General features: G+C 45.8%; 1 protein-coding gene and 1 long non-coding RNA gene across 2 annotated transcripts in view; both read right to left on the bottom strand.

Moving 5' to 3' along the window:
* Positions 1 to 26,899, bottom strand: part of LOC139831274 (uncharacterized) — a 254,774-nt gene that overhangs the window by 166,878 nt on the left and 60,997 nt on the right. The window lies entirely within an intron of this gene.
* On the bottom strand, positions 23,390 to 26,675 carry LOC127299546 (adenylate kinase 3). The gene is made up of 6 exons (XM_051329512.2): positions 26,503 to 26,675; positions 25,388 to 25,533; positions 25,181 to 25,300; positions 24,865 to 25,032; positions 24,249 to 24,338; positions 23,390 to 23,807 (listed from the first exon to the last, which is right to left on the bottom strand). The coding sequence occupies exons 1-6, from the start codon at positions 26,603 to 26,605 to the stop codon at positions 23,709 to 23,711; spliced, it is 726 nt and encodes a 241-aa protein (XP_051185472.1). The 5' UTR covers positions 26,606 to 26,675; the 3' UTR covers positions 23,390 to 23,708.

Raw genomic sequence — 26,899 nt, 5'->3', positions numbered from 1 at the left:
GACGTTCCGGTTATGCGGTGAAAACCCTAAACTGTCGTAGATCGGTTTAGCTTTGTTTTGATCAAGCAGGATCCCCATGTCATTGCAAATCCAATGTGAACCATGGGACTTGCGGGACGACGCGAGGTGCCAGGGTCCACTAAGCGGCCTTGGGAGCCTCCCGGCTCTTCGTGTTGCTTAACCATTGCCCGCCGGTGGGTTTTGGCAGGTAACAGGTTCTCCACCGCCTCCACGTCCGTCCCACCTCTCCCTGGGCCTCCTGGCGTTGGAACGTGGTCGGCGACGGCTCCATCGCTGACTCGGTCCGCTCCGAGCCCACCGGCGATCACTGGGCGAGCCTGCGCGCTCTGGTGCCTCTCTACCGCTCGATCACGCGGGTCTCGGTGGAGGATGGGAGGCGCACCTCCTTCTGGCACGACCACTGGCTCCCCAGCGGCCCCCTGTGCCTTTCGCACCGCCTCCTCTTCTCGCACACCACCTGCCAGGAGGCGACCGTGGCCGTCGTGCTGCTCCATGGGATCGACAGGATCCTCGTCCCCAGGCTCACAGCTGCCGGTGAGCGCGAGCTGGTGTCGCTCGAGGCCATCCTGGGCGCTGTCGCCCTCTCCGACAGGGCCGACCAGCGGCGTCTCACTCTCTGCGCCGCGCCCCATGCCAGACTCTCCGCCGGCTCCTTGTACAAGCTGTGCCGTTTTGGCGGCGTTGACTCTCCCCACGCCGACTTCATCTGGGGGAGTTGCGCCCCTTCGCGCGTCAAGTTCTTCGCCTGGCTCTTGGTCCAGGCCAGGGTCCACACGCGCGACACCCTCCTGCGCAAGAACGTTCTTTTCGCCTCGGAAGCGGGATGCCCTCTTTGCGACGAGGCTCTCGAGACGGCGAGCCACATGGTCCTCCACTGCCCTGTGGCGCGCGCTTTCTGGGCCGCGATCGGCGTCGTCGTCCCCATTGCTTTTCGGATCGGGGAGCTGCATCTCCTCCCCATGCCGTGCTCCGTTCATTCCGAGACGGCGCCGACGTTCGTCATGCTCTGCTGTTGGCACCTGTGGAAGCAACGCAACGCGGCGGTCTTCCGTGCCGCCGCCCCCTCGCTCCAGCTGCTCCTGAAGACGTGCCGCGACGATGCCACGCTTTGGTCTGGCAGGTTCCCCCCCGCCTTGCGTGCTCATGTTAGGGATTGGCACCGCACGCTGCGGCTCGCGCCCTAAGGCGCTGTTCTTGTCCTCCTGTATCCCCTTTTTTCCTTCTTTTCCCTGTCTCACCTCTTCTGCTGTAAGAACGGCTTTACCCTGGGGTCTGCCCCTTTTTTCAATATATTCAGGTGGGGAATCTCTCCCCCCCGGTGAAAATTCGAAAAAAAAATTTACAAAGCAGGACTCAGTTGGAGAGGAAACGAACTGACGGGGGGGTTTTCATAAAATTTCATTTGTATTCCGTGTCCAACAGGTTTGGCATGACGGAGGGAGTATGGTGCCAACGACCCTACACCCCCACCTCTATGTTTGTTTTAAGCCGGCGATTTTGACAAAAATAATCCTTTTTTAAAAGAAAAGGCACATCCATCTAACTCATGTTCACCCATCTAACTCTTTTATGTGGCGGCCCTCCCATCGGCGCCACACCTCACTATGTGGCGCCCATGTGAGCGGCGCCACACCATCTGACGTGGCGTGTTCGACGCTGACGTGGCAGGATGTGTGGCGCCGTTCACATCGGTGCCACACATTGAAACTATGGCGCCGCTCGGAAGGGCGCCACACATCCATTTATGTGTGGCGCCCGCGCCCGCCCGAGCCCGACCCTCTTATTCTTCTCTCTTCTTTTCTTCTCTGCAAACAACGAACCGCCGCCGTCGGTCGCCTCTCCTCCGCCCCTCCCCCCCCCCCCCCCACACACACACCAAATCGGGCACGAATTCGTCAGATCTGACCGGACAAATCGTTCCCCATCCATTCCTCAAGGTAATCCCCTTCGAATCCTTCCCATTCATCCACTAATTTCATAGGTCTTGCTAGATTTGTACATGAACCCTAGACATGGAAACTAGATTTAAAATGTTGGTTGGTGGAATCTAAATTATACTCTATGTATTGAAATTGATAGCCTCATGTATGTATGAGTTTAACCATAGATTTGTTGGAACCCTAGATATGAAACTTTACATGTATGTGTTGAAACCCTATGTATGTATGTGTTGAAATGGCTAATATTTGTTGATAGACTCATATGTATGCATGTTTTTAACCATAGATTTGTTGATAGACTCATATTTGCTAGGAAATGGCTCATAATATGGTGTATTTGTGAAAAAAATAGGATGGTGTATCTCATAGATCATGAGTATGACAAGGATCACCGGGCTTTTCATATGAAGGAAAGGGTGAAGGTACTAATATTTATTTTTGTTAACAACTCTTGTTTTATTCCATTGGATATGGCTTAATATTATGTGTCTGGATGTGCTTGTAGGTTCTTCACCCCTTGAAGATTCGTTACCACGGCACAGTAACTGACATGCCGTATGACGAGCGGTACACAGAGTTCATCCAGCCTACCGGTCTTCTCCCCTTCATCACGCTTGTAAGCCGGGGGGGAGGGGCGAACATGAACGTTGCGGCACTCACCGCCCTTGTCGACCGGTGGAGGCCGGAGACGCACACCTTCCACTTGAGGGTCGGCGAGATGACCCCTACTCTTCAAGATGTTTCCATGATCCTTGCTCTTCCTATTCAGGGCGAGCCACTGTGTATGAACACAGCTTCTGATGGGTGGCGCCAACATATGGAGAACCTTATTGGCCTGGCTCCTCCGGAGCCAGAAGATAAAAAAGATAGAGCTCCCGCCGGCACATCTTTCCTTTGGACCAGGACTCACTTTGGTACTTGCCCGCCAGAGGCCGACCGAGACACTATCAGGACATACACCCGAGTGTACTTGTGGTATATGGTTTCGAGGACTCTCTTTGCTGACAGTGGTGGGAGGTTGGCCCATTGGTGTTGGCTCAAGGCGCTTACGGTGTTGGAGCACCAGTGGAGTTGGGGAAGTGCGACACTTGCCTACCTCTACCGACAGGTGATGATTTGCTATCTTTACTATTCTTCTATAGTAGTCAACTACACAAAGTACTAACCAAATGTCTTATGTACGCAGTTGGACAAAGGTTGTCGCGGGATTGGGAGCGGCGGTATTGGTGGGTGCTTACTCCTACTTTCCGTATGGAGGTGGGCCGCCTATCAGTTGGGTAGCCCAAGAGACTCAACCAGAGGCCATGGGCTCATCACCGGAACAACCTTGATCGGGAGCCAACTCGGGCATACATTTGGGACAATGTCTCGGAGATGATGGACGATCCAATGGTCATGTACATGCACTACACTGAGGAGTTGGACACTCTTACCTCTGAGCAGGTAACCGATTTTAAGCCATCACTCTGTTGCTATCCTATTTCATAAATTCTACTGGCATGTTGTAAATTCTGAAATATTTGTATGTTGCAGGTGGATTGGGAGCCATATGGTAGCTTTTACCGTATTAGCGCGACGATGACTGACATCAACCCCAAGTGCACGGAGGAGTCGGGTTTATGGCGTATGCGGTGCCCACTCATATGCATGTGGCTTGTTGAATACCACCAGCCGCACAGAGTGATGAGACAATTTGGTTGTATAAGGAGAGCCCACCTCAGTGGCAAGACACGGACCACGCGCTCCATAGGTAAACTTCTTGAATCATGCGATGGAAACTTGTTGATTGAAGCGATATAATCTTACTTTATCCATTGTGCTCCAATGTCTTGCAGGCTTGATAGGCAGCGGCAGAGGAAGATCACGAATTGGCATGTACATCATAGGATTCATGTGACAGCGTTCCAACACTGTTTGGAAGCGGTACGGCTTGGCGGACATGTCGAGGTTGTCCCGTACGACGCGGCCGCTTTCAACAACTATCTCCATTGGTTTCATCAAAGCACGTGTATCAAGTTAGTGAACCACGCGTATGATGAAGACATCTTGGATGAGCCAATCGTGTTCGATGAGGTTGCACAAAGCTAGTACGACAGGACTGCTCGAGCAGGGAGATCGACTTCTATTGCTTTCTCCCTGAACTTCGTGGTAATGTATTCTCTCATTAGCTAGTACATCATCTATATTGGCATGTGCTCGCTCAAATTGTGTATAATATGGATGTCACAGCGGTCCAAGATCCAAAAAACAGCTGACGAGTGTGAGGTTATTTGGGATCAGAGCCATAGAGATGAAAAGCCCATCGAACCGATGCGGTATTTCATTAAGGTATGTCACCAACTTTGAATGTAAGCTATTGTGTTTGGCGGCTTTGTAACCATGCCTTCCATGACGTAGAACACTGCACGGAAGTTGCGGCGGTTAGCCAACTTGCTAGGTTGCCGTGAAGGCGAAATGGTTGCATCCTCTTCTGAAGATTCGGAGGTATGGACTATTTTGTTGCCGTGAAACATGTGCTTAGTAATTTCAACTTTTTCTGACCATGTGTTCATGTTTTTGAAGATTCCTGACGACACCATTCTGAGTCAAGGCAAAAAGCAAGCCACACGGTCTGCGTACATGTTGAAGCCAAGGGGCAAGGCTCCGAACCGTTACACTCCGGAAGACTACGCGAATCGAGGGAAGAAGGCTGTCGTTGAGTCTGACGAGGAGCCACCGCGGAGGTCAACTTTGAGGAGGATGAGGAACGATGAGCCGTCCTCCTCAGAGGAAGAGGTGGAGGAAGAAGCGCCACCGCCGCCGCCACGGAGGAAGCAGCCCGCGAGGAGGGGACAGAAATCTTAGATGGATTTGCTATGTTGTGTGAACTCTATCTTATATGAACTCTACCTGTGTCATTTGGGACCATGTCGTCATTGCTACGTGTTGTTTGAATTCTATCTTAAATTGTATGAATCTATGTGCTACGATGTGAGCTATGATGTGTGTTATGTGTATGATGTGTGTATGAAATTGCTATTGATATGAGTAGTCACTTTGCAACCATGCCAAGTCAGTTTTCTTGATTTTTATACCCAAGTCAATGTGTGGCGCCGATGCCATGGGCGCCACACGTAACAACATAATGGCCCGAAACATACTGTAAGACAATTCGTCCATGTCGTCGGCGTCAAACAAACAGGCTCGCCAAAACTGCTAAGGACTAAGCGTCCGGAGCCCCTGGATGTTTTCGACATATAAGTTTCAACGTGTGGCGCCGATGTGAACGGGGCCACACATGCTACCACATCAGCTGGTCAGCATCAAGCACGCCACGTCGGATGGATGTGTGGCGCCGGTCGCATGGGTGCCACACAGTGAGGTGTGGCGCCGATGGAAGGGCCGCCACACAAAAGGGTTAGATGAGTGAAATAGTTTGGCCAGAGGGTCAGTCTTTGCTATTCTTTCTAAAAAGAGTTATTTTTGTGTAAATCGCCGTTCTAAGCCTACACCGGTGCCACCATCACGTGGACCTTGTCTCCTACGGGTCACCACTAGTCAGAGTCTTCTAACGTGGCTAACCACGACATTTGTGGCTCCATCTCTCAATCTCTAGCGGGGCGACACTATTGGGTGGGGGGCTAGACAAGGAAGGAGGCCGGGAATAGGAGGTGTAGGAGAAAGTAGGGGACACCCGTTGGGGCATGCATCAAACCTTATATCCCTTGTCTCCCTACTGCTTCTTCTCCACAGAAAAATCTCAATGCCTCTCATCGCACACGACCATGGATGGTGGCTTCCTTCGTCGCACACTGCAGTACTTCACCAAGCGCATCATCATCCTCCGGTGCCTCCACATCCCACGTCACCTTCTCGTCATCCGCCCTTCCCCCTCATCATCGTCCTCAAGCTCGAGCTCGAGCCCAAGCTCGCCGCACTATCGTCTTCCGTCGCGCCTCCCAAGCTCGAGCAGGCCACTACTCGCCGACACCCAACGCCGGTTCCACGCGCCGCACGCCGAACGCTTGTCTCCACATGTGATATAGCGCGGAGGGTGTTGGTGCCCGCACCATCTTCTCCGGCTAGATTCGTGGTTGTCGCCGCTGCTCCAAGTTGGTTGCTGCAATGGGCGGCCGACCTTGCTACAATGGGCGATCGACCTTGCCGAAAGGATCGTATGCCGCACCTAGAGGGGGGTGAATAGGTGCTAACCAATTTTTAGTTCTTTTTCAATTTAGGCTTGACACAAAGGTTAATTCTCTAGATATGCAACTATGTGAATTTACCTATATGACAAGGTCAACAACTAAGCAAGATATGGCTACGCAATATATAGAGGAGATAAAGGATAGAGGTAACCGAGAATGGAGCACACGGAGACACAGAGTTGATTCCCGTAGTTCCCTTCCTTTGCAAGAAGGTACGTCTACGTTTGTAGGAGTGTGGTCGCTATGAAAGCCAGACCAACAGTCACGAAGACTTCACTCCGGTCTCCTATGAGCAACGCCACGAAGGCCTAGCCGTTTTCCACTAAGGGATTTCCTTGAGGCGGAAACCGGGCCTTTACAAAGTTCTTGGGGCACACATCCACAACCGAATTGGAGGCTCCCAAATCTGTAATAAGACAACAATCAACAACAATACATCAACAACAAACAACTAGGGATCCAAATAGGAACACCAGCAAAGGGTCCCTCAAGCATAAGAGGGGGAAATGAAAATCGCTTCGGTGAGGATGTAGATCGGTGTCTTCTCCTTCGAATCTCCAAAGATCAAGAGCTTTGGTTGGGTGAGGGAGGAGATCTTGCAAATCTTGTGTTCTTGGAGTGGCTCTAATGATGGTGAGGCTTGGCAGATCTTTGGTCAATGATTGAGCAAGGAGCAAGGTAGAAGAAGGGGGGTATAAATACCCCCCTCCAAAATCCAGCCGTTGGAGACTTTCGGGGGCCGGATAATCCGGCCTAAGTTGGGGCCGCATAATCCGCCCCCCACAAAAAATCCGGCACTGGAGAAAATCCGGCCAAATGACCGGCCAAATGTCCGGCCTATGTCCAGGGAAGTACTGAGCCGCGTCGCCTCTGGTCCTTAGACGATTTTTGGGGGGCCGGATATTTTGGAAATATCCGGCCCGGATTATCCGGTCTTGGGGCAAATCCGGGCAAATGTCCGGCCAATAATCCGGCCCTTGTACTGAGCCACATTGCCTCTGGTCCTTAGACGATTTTTGTGGGGCCGAATATTTTGGAAATATCCGGGCCGGATTATCCGGCCTTGGGGAAAATCCGGGCAAATGTCCGGCCAATAATCCGGCCCTTGTACAGAGCCACTTTGCCTCGAGTCCTTAGCCAGAAATTGGGGGCCGGATATTTTGCAAATATCCGGCCCAGATTATCCGGCCTGGTGAAACTTTTCCTGCTTTCTTTTGACTCGTTTTTCCACACACGTCACTCATATACATGTATCTGTATAATTCCTACACCACTTCATCAAACATTAGTGTATCACATGCATTGACATCAAACACACAAAACACATTGTGAGAGATGTTCTTTCAATCTCCCCCTTTTTGGTGTTTGATGACAATACACGGATTTGCAAGGAAAGCACAATAGAAAGCAAACATGTTGGCAAAACATAGAGGCACTCCCCCTACATGTGTGCATACAAGTAATTTGCATTTGAATACAAATACACAATCATATAGGTGTGAGGTGCCTCAACACAAGATATATCCAACATGAGCTAGAAACAAGAGACATAGACATATATGGAGTTGAGACAAGGTGATAGAGATCATACCCATATGGAGATATATAATACCGGATATATAATATCACACACCATATAATAAACCTTGGTCTCAACATATAGAAATCCGAAATCCTTAATACGATGTCTCACAAACACATAGCACATAGTTTTGAACGGATAAACCACAAAGCCAAATAGTTCACATAGATGACATAAAGAAGGACACAAGCAATAAAAGAATGATAAACGCATATGCTTGTGCCCTTAACCACCATGCAAATCCCGTAATAGAACCTAATAGAACACTTCTCCCCCTTTGGCATCGAGACGCCAAAAAGGGAAAAGCGCGATGCTACTCGCCCCCAAGGAGATCACTCGGAGCCTTCGTCATCATCGGTCTGGTACGCCTGTTCCTCTTCCTCTTCCTCTTCATCTTCATCTTCATCTTCAGTGTTAGGGGCAGGAGGGGAGCTGCGAGTGTAGTTGGCCCTCTGAATGCAATCCTCAATATCATTCCATAGAACCTGTGACGAGTGCCACCCACTGTAACCTGGGTGAACTGGAGGCTGAGGCAGAGGACCTTGCTCACCACTGAGCTTGTGAAGGATAACCGCCTGAGTATGCAGAATCTCAGAACGCTCTCGGCTGGCCGCATAGTTCTCCTTATGAATCTCAATATTCATGCACAGAATATGACGCTGAAACCAACTGAGCTTCTTCACTTGCTTCTTCATGGCAGGAATATCAGCATGACGAGCAGGGGCAAAACCACTAGAGCGGGCATCTCTCATAAAAGAGTCAGGAGCAGGGGCAGCATGCGAACTGGCTTCTTCTTGTAAGCCTTCTTGACAGAGTGCTTCTCCTTTGGGAACCGACTCAAGTCTTCATTCATATTAGCAGAGTTGTTGATGAGGAGCTGGATATATGGTGCATATGGCATGGTAGTCCGGGAGACCATGGCATCATGAATCTCATTGAGGATGAAGTCCAAAATATCAAGTGTGAAGTGCAACTTCTCACTAGCATCACAAGCACACTTATAGCTGAGGTGCATAAGATCCACAAGGGCTCCACAGAGTGCGTCATTGTTTCCACCACTTGGAGCAATGGTGGCTCGGAAGAATCGGAGCAGCTGACTGTAGATGGAGAGGAGACCCTTGTTAGAACCAACAACTCCAGATGAGTCATAGAGATTATAGAGCACATTCTTGTCGGTCTTCTGGGGGCCATGAAGGCGATGAGTCCCTCCCATGGGAACACCGAGAATTGAAGCAAAGTGGCGCAAGGTAGCATGACAATGGGTGGAGCCAGTCATCCACTCCATAGTGCACTCATCATCTTTCTTGAAAGCAAGGGTGGCAAAGAATTGCTTGATCAACACGGGGCTATAGTCACACTGTATCTTCATCAGATCTTGCAAGCCCATCCTACCAGTCACCCAGATGGCATCCGCAAAATAATCATTGACAGCCAGTTTCTCCACATTGATAGCTTGCATGGGTCTCACTTTCCTCGTGGGTTCATAAATGTCCTTGAAGATGAACTCTTGCTCCAAGCACCAAAAGCGCTTATCCTCTATCTCATCATCCCTCTGAACATCTTCATACCAGTTCTTCTGACGGATAGCTGCATAAGAAACACTGTCCATTGACTTGTAGTTGTCCCTAGTTTCCTTGTTCTTCCTCCTACTAGCGATGGACTTGCGAGGAGCATCCGAAGCAAACTCATCACTTGACCGTTTCTGTCTTGGGCGTCTCCGAGTACCCCGAGAACCACTACCTGTGAGAAGCAAAGACGGATAGCAAAGAGAAGATAATGCTCATAAGTCATGTAAGATACAGTAATGTACTCTAGAAACATACTATGAGTTGGTACAAGTCTAGACATGAAAGATTGAATCAAACTGCACTAGCGATGAAGCTCCAGGCCGGATAATCCGGTGTCCCCGAGGGGCGGATAATCCGGCCGGGCCGGATAATCCGGCCAGCGCGGGGGCCGGATAATCCGGCCCTGCGGATCTGCAGAAATCGCCAATCAAAAACTTGTCTATGACTAGATCGGCCTCATAGCATGCAAGAGGAGTATACTACACATGATTTGGAACAACTAGACAACATCTCCACCAAGAAAATAGCATGTATAAAACACAACACCTAGGGTTAGGGATGGTGAACCATACCCCCATCCATCGGAGGAGCCGCTTGGAGGAGATGATAGCTAGGGAGGAGGAGCACCCGATCCACCCAAAAACGTCGGGAGGGAGTGGACGGGGCGGCTCCGGCGAGGAGGAGGAGCTCCGGCGACCTTGAGGGGAGAGAGAGGAGAGAGAGGCGCGTGGGGGCTGGTTGTGAACCATTTGCCCCCGCGGCCTCGTCCTCAACCCCTTCAAGACCTGCCCAGGCCGGATAATCCGGCCCTAGTTTAGGGCGGATAATCCGGTCGGGCCGGATTTTCCGGTTTGCCCAGGGGCCGGATTATCCGGTTTTCTGGAAAATTCCAGAACACCGGAAATCCCGCCTATCTTTTGTTGGTTATTTGCATACCCCATATGTGATGTAATGAAGTATCACAACACATATAAGATGCATATTGACCAATAAGATGGGGCAACCTAGATCATCCGACCGAAATTCCTCAAACTCCAAGTTTTTACCAAAACATGACAAATGAGCAAGATGGAAATGGCTTATAGATGAGTGTAGGCTTGGGTTTAGAAAGCTCAAACTGTCAATGGTACATGATCACTCAAGTTTGCAAAATACGAGCGAATAAGGCCAAACTAGAGTGATTTCCCATAAGAACAAGGAATTGTCAAATAAAAGACATGAAGGTCCAAATAACTCCAACTCTTCACAAAGAAGAGTGTGGTGGCCTAGGCCACCATGTATGAGTGTTATGGCATGGCATCACGAAGATATATCTTGGGCCCAAAACCACTACTCATCATTGAAGCTCACATATCATCATATGATATAAAGAGAATGATTTTTTTTTAATGTTGGCATGATGGGGGGAGGGATAGCTCAATAGTTTAAACCGCACTCCCCCTATCTCCATGCCCACATCTAAACCAAATAAAGTTTTGAGACAAAGGTGTGTTTTCAAGATGGTCAAGCTATACTCCTTGAATCAATGATATTTAGTTCATTCCTCAAATAGCAAAACCTTGCTTCATCAAGAGGCTTCGTGAATATATCGGCAAGTTGGTCTTTGGTAGGAACATAGATAAGCTCAATATCACCACGGGCAACATGATCCCTAATAAAATGATTCCGGATCTCAATATGCTTCGTTCTTGAATGTTGCACCGGATTATAGGCAATCTTGATAGCACTTTCATTGTCACATAATAGAGGCACTTTGTCACAAATGACACCATATTCCTTTAAAGTTTGCCTCATCCATAACAATTGAGTGCATCCACTTGCGGCGGCAACATATTCGGCTTCGGCGGTGGAGAGAGATATACAATTTTGCTTCTTAGAAGACCAACACACCACCTCTTGAGCATGTCTTGGAGATATTTTGCTTGATTGATGAAAGTCCCTTCACTTGTTTGCTTGATCTCAAAACCAAGAAAGAACTTCATCTCTCCCATCATAGACATCTCAAACCTATCGGTCATAAGCTTTGAGAATTTATCATTGAAAGCTTTGCTAGTAGAGCCAAAGATATTATCATCAACATATAATTGGCAAACGAAAAGCTCCCCATTAACCCTCTTAGTAAAAAGAGTGGGATCGATTAGCCCAACATCAAACCCACGGTCTATCAACAATTCTTTAAGGTGCTCATACCAAGCTCTAGGAGCTTGTTTGAGACCATAAAGTGCTTTATCAAGCTTATAGACATGGTTAGGAAAGTTGAGATCCTCAAACCCCGGGGGTTGCTTAACATAAACCTCTTCATGCAAAGGACCATTAAGAAATGCACTTTTCACATCCATTTGTTGTAACTTAAAGTTACGATGCGATGCATAAGCAAGAAGATACGGATGGACTCAAGGCGAGCCACGGGAGCATAAGTTTCTCCGAAGTCAATTCCTTCAACTTGAGAGTAACCTTGAGCCACCAATCTTGCTTGTTCCTTGCTGCTTGCGTGTCAACAACTTCCTTGTGATGGTAAAGCACACGTCCTTTGGGAACCCCAAGAGGAAGGTATGATGCGCACAGCGGCAAGTTTTCCCTCAGAAAGAAACCAAGGTTATCGAACCAGTAGGAGCCAAGAAGCACGTGAAGGTTGTTGGTGGAGGAATGTAGTGCGGCGCAACACCAGTGAAACCGGCGCCAACGTGGAACCTGCACAACACAATCAAAGTACTTTGCCCCAACGTAACAGTGAGGTTGTCAATCTCACCGGCTTGCTGAAAACAAAGGATTAAGCGTATCGAGTGGAAGATGGTGTTTGTTTGCAAAGAACAGTAAAAACAGTAGAATGTATTCAGATGTAAAAGAATGGACCGGGGTCCACAGTTCACTAGTGGTGTCTCTCCAATAAGATAACTAGCATGCTGGGTGAACAAATTACAGGCGGGCAATTGACAAATAAAGATTCAATACATATCAACGATGATTACTATGTGATTTAATCAGGGCATTACGATAAAGTACATAGACCGCTATCCAGCATGCATCTATGCCTAAATAATCCACCTTCAGGTTATCATCCGAACCCCTTCCAGTATTAAGTTGTAAACAACAGATAATTGCATTAAGTATGGTGCGTAATGTAATCAACACAAATATCCTTAGAAAAAGCATCAATGTTTTATCCCTAGTAGCAACAGCACATCCACAACCTTAGAACTTTCTGTCACTGTCCCAGATTCAATGGAGGCATGAACCCACTATCGAGCATAATTACTCCCTCTTGGAGTTACAAGTATCAACTTGGCCAGAGCCTCTACTAGCAACGGAGAGCATGCAAGAACATAAACAACACATATATGATAGATTGATAATCAACTTAACATAGTATTCTATATTCATCGGATCCCGCCAAACACAACATGTAGCATTACAAATAGATGATCTTGATCATGTTAGGCAGCTCACAAGATCTAAACAATGATAGCACAAGCGGAGAAGACAACCATCTAGCTACTGCTGTGGACCCATAGTCCAAGGATGAACTACTCACGCATCAATCCGGAGGCGGGCATGATGATGTAGAGCCCTCCGGTGATGATTCCCCTCTCTGGCAGGGTGCCGGAGGCGATCTCCTGAATCCCCCGAGATGGGATTGGCGGCAGCGGCCTCTCGGTAATGTTTTCCGTATCGTGGCTCTCGGTACAGGGGGTTTCGCGACGAAGGCTATTTGTAGGCGGAAGGGTAGGTCAAGTGGCGGCATGAGGGCCCCACACACCAGGGCCGCGCCGCCCTGTTGTGTCGGCGCCTCGTGGCCCCACTTCGTACCTCCCTCGGTCTTCTGGAAGCTTCGTGTAAAAATAGGCCCCTGGGCGTTGATTTCGTCCAATTCCGAGAATATTTCCTTACTAGGATTTCTGAAACCAAAAACAGCAGAAAAACAGCAACTGGCACTTCGGCATCTTGTTAATAGGTTAGTGCCGGAAAATGTATAATAATGATGTAAAGTATGTATAAAACATTCAAGTATTGTCATAAAAGTAGCATGGAACATAAGAAATTATAGATACGTTTGAGACGTATCAAGCATCCCCAAGCTTAGTTCCTACTCGTCCTCGAGTAGGTAAACGATAACACAAATAATTTCTGAAGTGACATGCTACCAACATAATCTTGATCAACATTATTGTAAAGCATATGAGATGAATGGAGTGATCTGAACAAAAGATTGCTAACAAAGATAATGACTAAACAAATGAATCATATAGCAAAACTTTTCATGAATAGTACTTTCAAGACAAGTATCAATAAGACTTGCATAAGAACTAACTCATAAGCAATAAATTCAAAGTAGAATGAATTGAAGCAACACAAAGGATGATTAAGTTTCAGCAATTGCTTTCAACTTGTAACATGTATATCTCATGGATATTTGTCAACATAGAGTAATATAACAGGTGCAATAAGTAAACATGTAAGAATCAATGCACACAGTTAACACAAGTGTTTGCTTCTAAGATAGAAAGAAGTGGGTAAACTGACTCAACAATAAAGTAAAAGAATGGCCCTTCGCAGAGGGAAGCATGGATTACTATTTTTGTGCTAGAGCTTTTGTTGTGAAAACATAGAAACAATTTTGTCAACGGTAGTAATAATTCATATGTGCTATGCATAATACTTCCTACAAGTTGCATGTCTCATGCATAGAGTACTAATAGTGCTCGCACCTTGTCCTACTTAGCTCGGAAGACACAGATTATCATCGCATAACATATGTTTCAACCAAGTGTTACAAAGGGGTACCTCTATGCCGCATGTACAAGTGTAAGGAGAAAGCACACATTGGATTTCTCGCTTTTGATTATTCTCAACTTAGACATCCATACCGGGACAACATAGACAATAGATAATGGACTCCTCTTTTAATGCTTAAGCATTCAACAACAGTTAATATTCTCATAAGAGATTGAGGTTGTATGTCCAAACTGAAACTTCCACCATGATACATGGCTTTAGTTGGCTGCCCAATGTTCTTCTCTAACATATGCATACTCAAACCATTTGATCATGAAATCGCACTTACTTCAGACAAGACGAACATGCATAGCATCTCACATGATATCCAACAAAGGTAAAAAGTTGATGGCGTCCCCAGAAACATGGTTACTGCTCAACAAGCAACTTATAAGAACTAAGACACATAACTACATATTCATCACCACAATAGTTTTTAAGCTATTTGTCCCATGAGCTATATATTGCAAAGATAAAGGAATGAAATTTTAAAGGTAGCACTCAAGTAATTTACTTTGGAATGGCAGAAAATACCACATAGTAGGTAGATATGGTGGACACAAATGGCATGGGTTTTGGCTCAAGGTGTTTGGATGCACGAGAAGCATTTCCTCTCAGTACAAGGTTTGGGCTAGCAAGGTTGTTTGAAGCAAACACAAGTATGAACAGGTACAGCAAAACTTACACAAGAACATATTGCAAGCATTATAAGGCTCTACATAGTCTTCCTTGTTGTTCAAACACTTTACCCGAAAATATCTAGACTTAGAGAGACTAATCATGCAAACCAAATTTAACAAGCTTTACGGTAGTTCTTCATTAATAGATTAAACTACATGATGCAAGAGCTTAAACATGATCTATGAGAGCTCAAACAATTGCCAAGTTACCAAACCATATGCAGCATTTTCTGATTCCAACCAAATAGCAATTTAACGAAGCAATCAGCCTTCGCCATGAACATTAAAGCACAATTAAGAACACAAGTGTTCCATATGAAAAAGCGGAGCGTAATATCTCCAATATAATAATGGTGGGATCCAACTTTATTCAAAACAAAATGAAAATAAAAGCAAACCGACGCTCCAAGTAAAGAACATAAGATGTGATGGAATAAAAATATAGTTTCACTAGAAGTGACCTGATAATGTTGTCGATGAAGAAGGGGATGCCTTGGGCATCCCCAAGCTTAGATGCTTGAGTCTTCTTAAAATATGCAGGGATGAACCACCGGGGCATCCCCAAGCTTAGACCTTTCACTCTTCTTGATCATAATGTATCATCCTCTTCTCTTGACCCTTGAAAACTTCCTCCACACCAAAATTCAAGCAAACTCATTAGAGGGTTAGTGCATAATGAAAAATTCACATATTCAGAGGTGACATAATCATTCTTAACACTTCTGGACATTGCACAAAGCTTCTGAAAGTTAGTGGAACAAAGAAACTCATTCAACATAGCAAAAGCGACAATCATCAAAATCTAAACCATTATGTTCTACAGCAATGGAATCATTTTCACCAATATTTTGAAAAATTTCGGCAGTTTTATCACAAACAGCAGTTTCAGCAGTTTCAGGCAATTTTGTACGCTTTGCACTAGGAGTAGAAACATTGCCAACACCAATTATTTTACCATTGATAATAGGAGGTGCAGCAACATGTGAAGAATCAACATTACTAGTGGTGGTAATTGTCCATACTTTAGCTACTGCTATGGACCCATAGTCCAAGGATGAACTACTCACGCATCAATCCGGAGGCGGGCATGATGATGTAGAGCCCTCCGGTGATGATTCCCCTCTCCGGCAGGGTGCCGGAGGCGATCTCCTGAATCCCCCGAGATGGGATTGACGGCGGCGGCCTCTCAGTAATGTTTTCCGTATCGTGGCTCTCGGTATAGGGGGTTTCGCGACGAAGGCTATTTGTAGGCGGAAGGGTAGGTCAAGTGGCGGCACGAGGGCCCCACACACCAGGGCCGCGCGGCCAGGGCTTGGGCCGCGCCGCCCTATTGTGTCGGCGCCTCGTGGCCCCACTTCGTACCTCCCTCGGTCTTCTGGAAGCTTCGTGTAAAAATAGGCCCCTGGGCGTTGATTTCGTCCAATTCCGAGAATATTTCCTTACTAGGATTTCTGAAACCAAAAACAGCAGAAAAACAGCAACTGGCACTTCGGCATCTTGTTAATAGGTTAGTGCCGGAAAATGTATAATAATGCTGTAAAGTATGTATAAAACATTCAAGTATTGTCATAAAAGTAGCATGGAACATAAGAAATTATAGATACGCTTGAGACGTATCATTCCTCACAACATTTCCAAACTCATCTTGCTTGTTCTTGAATATCCATTTAGTGCCTATAACATTGCGGCACTCCTTTGGCTTCTCTACTAAGGTCCATACTTTGTTGCGCTTGAAGTTGTTGAGTTCCTCGTGCATAGCTTCCACCCAATCCGAATCTTCAAGGGCTTCAAACACTTTCTTGGGTTCCACTAAGGAGATATAAGCATGATGATTGCTAAAATTAGCCAATTGCCTTCTTGTGGACACTTTTGCCCGAACATCACCAAGGACCTTGTCATGTGTGTGTCCACGAATTTCAAGGGTCCTTTCTCTTCTTGCTAGACGACGGGCCTCGATCTCCTCCTTGATTCTTTTAGGCCTTGGAGGTATCACTTGATCAACTTGATCATTTGGGTCCCCGTCTTGACCTTCAATTTGAGCTTCCTCAGTTTCTTGAGAATGCTCAACCTCATGTGCTTGATCTTGGACAATATTTGGTGAAGTGCAAACATCGAATGGAAACTCATCGGAGCCATCATGAATCCTTGATTGATCTTGTCCTTGATCTTGTACATGAGAGGGAGGGTTTTCTTCTTGTTGTTGGGTTGGCGCATCATTAGCTTCAAGAGATGGAGTTTGTTGATGTTGAGAAGATGAGGGCTCCACCGTGGTAGAGCATAGTCCTTCCCGAGACGCCACACCGTGTCCCTCAATGGGGCGGAAAAATCCCACACCCATTCTTACTATGGCATCTTGAGGTATTTCATCACCTGCACATACATCAACTTGCCCCACTTGGGAGCCATCATTTTCTTCGAACTTCACACTACAAGATTCGATGATAATCTTGGAAGATATATCAAAGACTCTATAAGTGTGAGATTCGGCACCGTAACCAACAAATATACCCTCCAAAGCTTTAGAAGCAAATTTAGACAAACGAACTCCTTTGATTTTATAGAAACACTTACACCCGAACACCTTGAAGTATGAGATATTAGGCTTGTTGCCGGTGAGTATTTCATATGGAGTCTTGTTCAAGCCCTTACGGAGATAGAGCCGGTTAGAAGAATGACAAGCGGTGGAGATGGCTTCGGCCCAAAAATTATAGCGGGATTTGTATTCCGCCATCATAGACCTTGCCATATCCAAGAGAGTCCGGTTCTTCCTCTCCGCAACACCATTTTGTTGAGGGGTGTACGCAGCGGAATATTGATGTCTTATCCCCTCATCATTAAGAAAATCATTGAGTGTATAGTTCTTGAACTCGGAGCCGTTGTCACTTCTTATTGCCATAATGAGGTTGTGTTGGCGTTGAACCTCGGTGGCAAAGTCAATGAAGATTTGTTGAGTCTCATCTTTCGATTTGAGAAAGAATACCCAAGTGTATCTTGAATAGTCATCAACAATTACCAAGCAATATTTCTTCCCACCAAAGCTTGCATGAGTGGTAGGACCAAAGAGATCCACATGAAGGAGCTCCAAGATCCTCTTGGAAGAGATGATAGTCTTGCTTGGGTGTGGAGAGTCATGCATTTTGCCTTCAACACAAGCCCTACAAACACGATCTTTGGCAAAAGAAACATTTTCCATTAGTCCCACAATATGGTTCCCCTTGTGAAGACTTTTCAAAGTTCTCAAGTTGACATGGGCTAAGCGGCGATGCCACAACCAACCCACATCCGCCTTTCCGAATAGGCACATCGCACTTGAAGTGGTGGTCCCCGAAAAGTCCACCACATACAAGTTATGTTCGCGATACCCAACGAAAGCGACTTTTAGAGTCTTGCTCCACAAGTGGACCACAATATCATTATCAATAAAGACGGCGAAACCCATCTTGCCAAGGGCGGAAACGGAAAGTAAGTTGTAACCAAGGGTTTTGACAAGCATGACATCCACAAGAGTAACGTTGTGTGCAACCACAACCTTGCCAAAACCCAATACCTCGGATGTAGAATTATCGCCAAAGGAGACGGTGATATTGTTTATGTTGGGCCTCAACTCATTGACGAGGTTCTTGCCGCCGGTCATATGACTTGTACATCCACTATCAAGTACCCATTTTGAACCTCCGGCGGCATAGTCCTACATGAGATCAATTCTTGGATTTAGGTACCCATTTTTCAATGGGTCCTCTTTTGTTAGCAACAAGGGTCTTTGGGACCCAAATAGACCAAGCAACATAACCATCATATGGGCCAACATATTTTGCATAGACATCACCATAATAATCTTTAAATAGAACATAGTGAGGGTTAGCAAATCCCGCACCATCATCATTAATAGTTTTGCCCTTCGAGGCTTCACCATTATTGATAACTCTTTTCTTTTCTTGTGCGGGCTTGGCCCTTTTCTTGTTAACATTTATAGCCTTGGCATTATAACCAAGACCCTCCTTCCCATTGTTTGACCTTTTCTTACTCAAAAGATCATCCAAAGAAAGTTTACTTTGGGGAGAGGAGGCCTTAGCAAGTTCATCTTTTAACCTAGCATTTTCCTCAATAACATTTGCATGATCACAAGAAGGAGTAGAGGAGCTAGGTACATCATATGAAGCAAGCCTAATTTGAAGTTGCTCATACGACTTGGATAGGAGAGTGTATTCACTCTTCAAAGCTTTGTGAGCTTTGTCTAGTTCATCTAGATCCTTCACAAGTTTCTCATGATCAACACCAAATTGGGCCTTTTCCTTTTTAAGCACTTTAGTCTTAGCCCTAGCAATATCTCTAGCTTTAGTGAGCTTGTTAATTTTATCTTGAGGCCCTTCAAGAGAAGCTATAGTTTCTTGACTTTCCTCAAGGGCATTTTTAAGAGCATAAATTTCAAGAGAGTCTTCTCTCTCTATTTGACATTTTTTCTCAAGAGTATCATTTAGTTTAGCTATACGAACCATGAGGATAGAAACATGCTTTTTAGTGTTACCTTGTAAGTTAAGGATGAACTCATCAAAATCAAGCATTTCTTGTTTCACTTTTAAACTAGTATGATCCACCCCTAGATCATTTGATATGTGAGGCATAGAGGGGTTAGGGGATGATACCTCGGAGGATTTAGCCATGAGGCAACTTTCTTCCTCCACATGAATGACTTCATTGGTGGATTCACTTGGTTATGAAGAGTTGGTGGAGAGGGAGGCAAGAGCAACCAATCCATTTGAAGCATCATCTTCTTCATCAACAACATCCTCATCTCCGGAGGAATATTCTTCATGAGTTGATAGCACAATAGATGTGTCCAAGGTGGACATTGCCATGAAGCAATGTGCATTCTCGATATGAGGACTCTCATTGGGGGATTCAAAGAGAGATGAAGAGGGAATGTTGGTAGTGACAATAGCGGCCACCTCCTTTGAGCTTTCTTCTTCTTCATCATCACTAGAACTTTTAACTTCATCGGAAGAATATTCTTCCCTAGTCACTAGCACAATCCTTGGAGGCCTCTTGCCCTTCTTGCTCTTGTTGTATAATTTCTTGTTGGGGGCCTTTGAATATTTGCCCTTTGAGTCCTTGCTCTTGTCCTTGGGAATGGGCCTTCCACCATGAGTCTCCCTATTCTCATAGGGGCATTCGGCGATGAAATGGCGCTTGTCATCACAATTGTAGCATGATCTTGTTCTTGGACCCAAGGTAGTGAACCCACTTTTGTTGTTTCTCTTGATGTTGTCTTCCTTGGCCTTGGAGGGGTCAACCCAAAAAGATTTTGCATGGAAGGACATGTGATCATTGTAGTGGAATTCCAAGTCTTCCGGATAGGACATACTCCAAGATGCCCTATATTGTTCTTGAGGGTTCACTTCTTCTACAGAATTGACCGTCAAGGCAAGATTGTTCCCTTTTGACATCCCAATGGCACGATTGCGAGAATCATGGGAATTTTGCTCGAGCACCTTGAGGGCTTGCATCTCGTGCACGGCTTGTTGAGAGGTGAGAGAGGAATAGCATTCTCTCCCAACAAGAGTCTTGACATCAATGGGTTCAAACGACATCATGCAATCAATGTACTTATCCTTGATCCAAGAGTCATCGATGTGGGTGGCACCCACATTCCGGAAAGCATCGGCAACGGTGATGAGCCTTCCATACATGTCTTCATGATCTTCATCCGGTAGCCTCATGAATCCTTCGGCTTTATTCCGAAGAGCATTGTACTTGTTCCTTCTCGTGCTCTCACTTCCAATGCAACTAGCGGCCAGACCATCCCAAGCTTCCTTGGCGGTGGTGAAGTTCCGAACACGAGACAATTCCTTTGTCCCCACACTAGTTTGAATCATGTGCAAGGCGGTGTCATTGAGTTGACTATCAATCGCTTCTCTTCTAGTCAACTTGTCGGGGTTGTAGGGCTTGAAGCCCTCCACGATGATTCTCCAGAGTTCATTGGAGGCACTGCGAACATGAGAACAAAACTCAAATTGCCATGTATCGAAATCTTTAACATTAAACTTAGGTGGGTCACCCCGAATGTTTATATGAGGATGAGGAACCGGGATATCGGGAGATAGGAAAGGCGGAGCCACTCGATTGTAGCTATCACTTCCACTAGTTCCCGTAGGAGAGGTAACGGGGGGTTTGATAGTGGTTAAGTTGTCACCATTCAAGGGATTCATAAAGGAGGGTGATGTCGAAGCACCTCCCCCTTCTAACGCACCCTTGTCCATTTCCTCTTCGGTGGGGATGATGGGGGGAGCCGCGGGAAAGCGGTCGTTAAATATTTTCATCAATGTTTCCATTTGGGTTTGCATTTGGGTTTGCATGGCGGATCTCAAGGATGTTTCCACCGACTTGAGATCATCCATGGAGACCGGCTTTGCGGCCCCCTCCGATTGTTCATCCCCCGGCATACTCTTAGGCGGTTAAGCCCGAAATAAGAGCCGAGGCTCTGATACCAATTGAAAGGATCGTATGCCGCACCTAGAGGGGGGGGTGAATAGGTGCTAACCAATTTTTAGTTCTTTTTCAATTTAGGCTTGACACAAAGGTAAATTCTCTAGATATGCAACTATGTGAATTTACCTATATGACAAGGTCAACAACTAAGCAAGATATGGCTACGCAATATATAGAGGAGATAAAGGATAGAGGTAACCGAGAGTGGAGCACACGGAGACACAGAGTTGATTCCCGTAGTTCCCTTCCTTTGCAAGAAGGTACGTCTACGTTTGGAGGAGTGTGGTCGCTACGAAAGCTAGACCAACAGTCACGAAGACTTCACTCAGGTCTCCTATGAGCAACGCCACGAAGGCCTAGCCCACTTCCACTAAGGGATTTCCTCGAGGCGGAAACCGGGCCTATACAAAGTTCTTGGGGCACACATCCACAACCGAATTGGAGGCTCCCAAATCTGTAATAACACAACAATCAACAACAATACATCAACAACAAACAACTAGGGATCCAAATAGGAACACTAGCAAAGGGTCCCTCAAGCATAAGAGGGGGAAATGAAAATCGCTTTGGTGAGGATGTAGATCGGTGTCTTCTCCTTCGAATCTCCAAAGATCAAGAGCTTTGGTTGGGTGAGGGAGGAGATCTTGCAAATCTTGCGTTCTTGGAGTGGCTCTAATGGTGGTGAGGCTTGGCAGATCTTTGGTCAATGATTGAGCAAGGAGCAAGGTAGAAGAAGGGGGGTATAAATACCCCCCTCCAAAATCCAGCCGTTGGAGACTTTCGGGGGCCGGATAATCCGGCCTAAGTTGGGGCCGGATAATCCGCCCCCCACCAAAAATCCGGCCCTGGAGAAAATCCGGCCAAATGACCGGCCAAATGTCCGGCCTATGTCCAGGGAAGTACTGAGCCGCGTCGCCTCTGGTCCTTAGATGATTTTTGGGGGGCGGATATTTTGGAAATATCCGGCCCGGATTATCCGGTCTTGGGGCAAATCCGGGCAAATGTCCGGCCAATAATCCGGCCCTTGTACTGAGCCACATTGCCTCTGGTCCTTAGACGATTTTTGGGGGGCCGGATATTTTGGAAATATCTGGGCCGGATTATCCGGCCTTGGGGAAAATCCGGGCAAATGTCCGGCCAATAATCCGGCCCTTGTACAGAGCCACTTTGCCTCGAGTACTTAGCCAGAAATTGGGGGCCGGATATTTTTCAAATATCCGGCCCGGATTATCCGGCCTGATGAAACTTTTCCTGCTTTCTTTTGACTCGTTTTTCCACACACGTCACTCATATACATGTATCTGTATAATTCCTGCACCACTTCATCAAACATTAGTGTATCACATGCATTGACATCAAACACACAAAACACATTGTGAGAGATGTTCTTTCACTTGCTACAAGGGGCGACGCGACTTGCTACATCGAGTTGCCGGTCTTGTTGCCAGCAGCCGCCGGCCTTGCTATGGAGCCGGCCATGTTGCTACCAGCGGCTGTTCACCTTGTTACAAAGGCACATCATCCATGCTACCATGTATAATTGCTCCAGCCGTTTCCCACGCTCTTGATGCATCAGTGTCGCCGCATCGTGTTCTCCGGCGATGGCCTTAGTCGTCGGAGGAGCGAACTCCTGTGAGCACGAATAGGGGATGCAGAGTGGTGAGGGCTGTTGTATCGGCGCCACAGCCGGGTTCTCTGGCGACAGCTCGACAGGTTCTCCAGCGATGCGATAGGTTTCTCGTGCGACGGCCGTTGGCTCATGGAGTAGGGACACCGGCATACACATGGTAGGAAGAGATAGCAGCGCAGGCACCATGCGCGGCCACCATGCACGGGGGAGCGAGGATGCAAGGAGCAGTTATCTCGTTGAATTTTGATCTGACGGTTACATGAGGGCATATCCGATCCCCCAGGGAGGGACGCTCATCAGGGCCCCTACAAATGATCACTTTGAAAATCAACGCTCATCGGTACGGAACAAATTTTGCTCACCCTCAGGTTTTGACTTATTTATTTTCGCGCTTGCAGATTTTTGGTTGAAAATGCCCACCGTACAGTTGCTATACTGAGACAATGGCAGCGAAAATTTCACTTAAAAAATGAAAATTAAAACAATCTGAGAAAACGGTGCATACCATGTAACGCAACTTAATTTCATCTCAAATGGACCGGATGCATTAACTTGCTGGTACTAACTCAGAGCAATGATTAAACAAAGGCATGATCGCAACAATTACAACAAGGCAGAAATGAACATTTCGTGAAATGTTGTACTGCTACAAAAAAAAAATCCTCTCGATCCAAACAAAATTATTCAGAAGAATCCCGAGCTTGCAAAAGCTGTAAAAAAAATGGTGCAATCGCGCACATCTCAGATAGAAAACTAGGACCGTAAGAGGTTGGTATCAGTTTAAACTTCGAGGGGAATAGGGGTTTTGGTACATGTCATTTTTAAGGTGAGTAACAGGACTTCACGAAAGGGCTTTCTGCACCTCAACAGTAACTTCCTTCGGTGGTTTCTCTGCATGAAGATTTGCGACTAAGCCATTCTTGGAGTAGTACTCAATCACCTGCAGAGCCAAACAGCTTTCAAAGTAAATGATATTGACTGAAGAGAAACTGTTTTTTTTTTACTTGATGCCAACAAATAGTACTAGTCATTCACAATAATAGTACAAAAACTCGGTAAATCAAACAGAAATGGTTAAGTTGAAGCCATCAGAAGATATATTGTGCAACAAAAGATATGTTAACCAAAATAAATGAAAGCACAGAAGAAAATGGCAGTGCTCCACCAAATCCTAACATCTATAGCTATAAGAACTTGCCCATTACATATTTGACCATATAAATATATAAACAGAGATAATGCATCAATTTAGGAATGTAGTAAAACCAGATTTAGTAGTACAATAGACACTAATGCAACTAAAGAAATAGATACTAACAGGACAGTACCTTCTATACTGAAAAAATATCTGAAGAATACATAATTGGTTAACAAAACATACCGGCTCAGTCTGAATGTGGAAGGCTTCAAGCCTCGACTTCAAGACCTCAGCTGTGTCATCTTTCCTTTGAATTAAGGCCTCTCCGGAAACCTTGGCAAGAAAGAGAACAATCAGGGTCAATGGTTCATTGAAAACCGCGATTCAAGAAATATATAAAGTACATACGGAACTTGCAGATCTAAACATTTCTTATGGATGAAACATATGAAAGAGATTCTGCTTAGAACACAATCAAAGATCCTGCTAATAATGCATATTCCCTACTTGCTGCAAAAGTATGCCAACATTTCGACTTATGGCATTTTTAGAGAGCCTATTGCCATTAAGGAGAGAATACACTGTGTTGTACAGAACATCCATAAAGTCAGAAGAAAACAGGGGCATATTCAGCTGCTCAGACCACAAGAAGATTGAACATAGATTTTATCTGGGAAACTATAGAACTGGTCATCCACAGCATAATCCTTTCGCCAAGATTGAGTTTCCACCAGCAAATCAAAGAGAAGACATTGAACTGCTCAGCACATACACTGGTCGAACAAACGATAATGTTCTACAACACTCATGCAAACATGAAATGTGCAGGCATGGCCAAGTATTTCTGTATTTGACTTACATCATCAACTCCGGTAGTCTTAGGAGGAGCAAACTTTGTATGGTAAGATCTACCACTCGATGGGTGAATCCAACGACCAGTAATTCGTTCTTCCAAAATTGCATCATCAATTGCAAAGTTCAGAACCTTGTCAACCTTAGCACCTTGCCTTGCCAACATTTCATCGAGCTGCAACCATTGTTCGACCAAACCATGAGGGAACACAAAAAAAACTACGCTCCCAATACATAATTACTGCTATTCATCAGTAGTAGATAGTCCATATCATAAAAGGAAAGCATTTTCAAGCTGATGCATATTGATAAAAGGACCTAACCTTTTGTGCTTGAACAACAGTCCTAGGGAAACCATCAAGGATAAAACCCTTCTGGCATGAAGGCCTTTTCATGGCTTCATCAATGATCCCAACAACCAAGTCATCAGAAACAAGCTCCCCCTAAATAAATGAAGACAATGGAATCAACCAAATGAAGTTTCTGCTGTGTTTTTAAATTGTTATTTTGCTTTCTTCTTGATGCACTACCTTGTTCATAGCTTCTTTAGCCTTGATCCCCAGATGAGTCTTAGCAGCAACAGCAGCTCTCAGCATATCACCAGTGGCTAAATGGCACAAGCAATATTCATCCTTAATAAGGGGGGACTGTGTTCCCTTTCCAGAGCCAGGCGGACCTACAGAATTCATAAACTTGTATGTCAAATTGCCCATGCATAGAGCAATCTAGAATATAGGAAGTGGCACTTCGTGTTCTGAATTTTAGATGGACCAGCTAATTAAGAAGGTCTAATATTCTTGTTCCGCATGTGGTCATTGTTATATGCAAAAGGACTGTAAATATATCGGCCCCTCATTTATCCGTAAACAATCAAACCCTCATGCATAGATTGCTGGTGGAAAAACTAAAATGATAATAAAGGAGTTAAGTTGATATTTACAATAGCACTCTGTTTGACTAATAATAGAGACATTGGATCCAGCTAAAAGTGTAGCAAACCAATAAAAGGACTTCATTAAACTTAGACTTTCTTAATTTACATCTTTATTTACTCATACACACAAAATTGCACTTTTTTTTACCAACCACAAAAGCCTTCTGCATGGTACCAACTACCAAATGAGTATGCACTTTTGATTTCTATGTTTTTTATTTTAACAAACTTTCATGGATGACACATTCAACAGATCTTTCAATCACTAGGACAAGAAATCGCCCCTTTTGATAAAAACTGAATTTGATGAATGTTTCCTTCATGTGAAGAATTCTACGCCTTGTTGGCTGAGTACAGTAGACATCCAGACAGGACAAAAGACATCAAATTTCCCCTTGAGTGCTTCACAGACACAGCGAAACCATGCAGTTACAGAGCAGAAAGACCATATTTGATTTTTCCTTGTTCCGTTGACCTACAATTTCCTTCCATCTGCTAAAAAAATAACCAACCGATACACGCAATCAACATACATAACCGCAATTCGACCAGATCTTAACACGGCATACAAGAATTTCTTGGCGAAAGAGGCGAGATTTGTTCCCGGAGAGAATAACTGTATGCGGATCTAGAGCAAGGGCAACGACATGGGTCTGGATCCAGCAATAGCGCTAGGGATAATAAGTGGGTAAGGTGGAACGATGGTTTTACCGACGAGGATGATGCGCTTGTCGGGCTTGGAGCTGCACTTGGCGCGGCGGAGCACCTCGGTGATGAGCTCCACCGACGGCACGTCCTCCAGGTTCGCGGCCATCCCCTACTCCGCCGCAACGGGTCGCGTGCCTGCTGTTTCGTTTCGTGTGCCGCGGAAGTCAGTCTGTGTATGCCTCCCTCGGTCCGGCCAGGCTGGGAGGTTTTGTTGACGGGCTAGCCTACTTCTCCATCTCTTTTTTTCATTGAGCAGCGATCACCAGCAGAAGCCAGAACACAATCATAAACGACATAGAATTTAGAGCATCTCCAATAGACACACTAAAAATCGGTGCGCTAAAAGTCGTTTCGGCCGCTGTAAACTGATAGCGCGAGGTGCGCTGAAAGTTACCCCGCC

Source organism: Lolium perenne, chromosome 5, assembly GCF_019359855.2.
Source record: "Lolium perenne isolate Kyuss_39 chromosome 5, Kyuss_2.0, whole genome shotgun sequence".
Taxonomy (NCBI): Eukaryota; Viridiplantae; Streptophyta; class Magnoliopsida; order Poales; family Poaceae; genus Lolium; species Lolium perenne.
The sequence above is the reverse complement of the archived record's forward strand: the minus strand, read 5'-3'. Positions and strand labels throughout refer to the sequence as shown.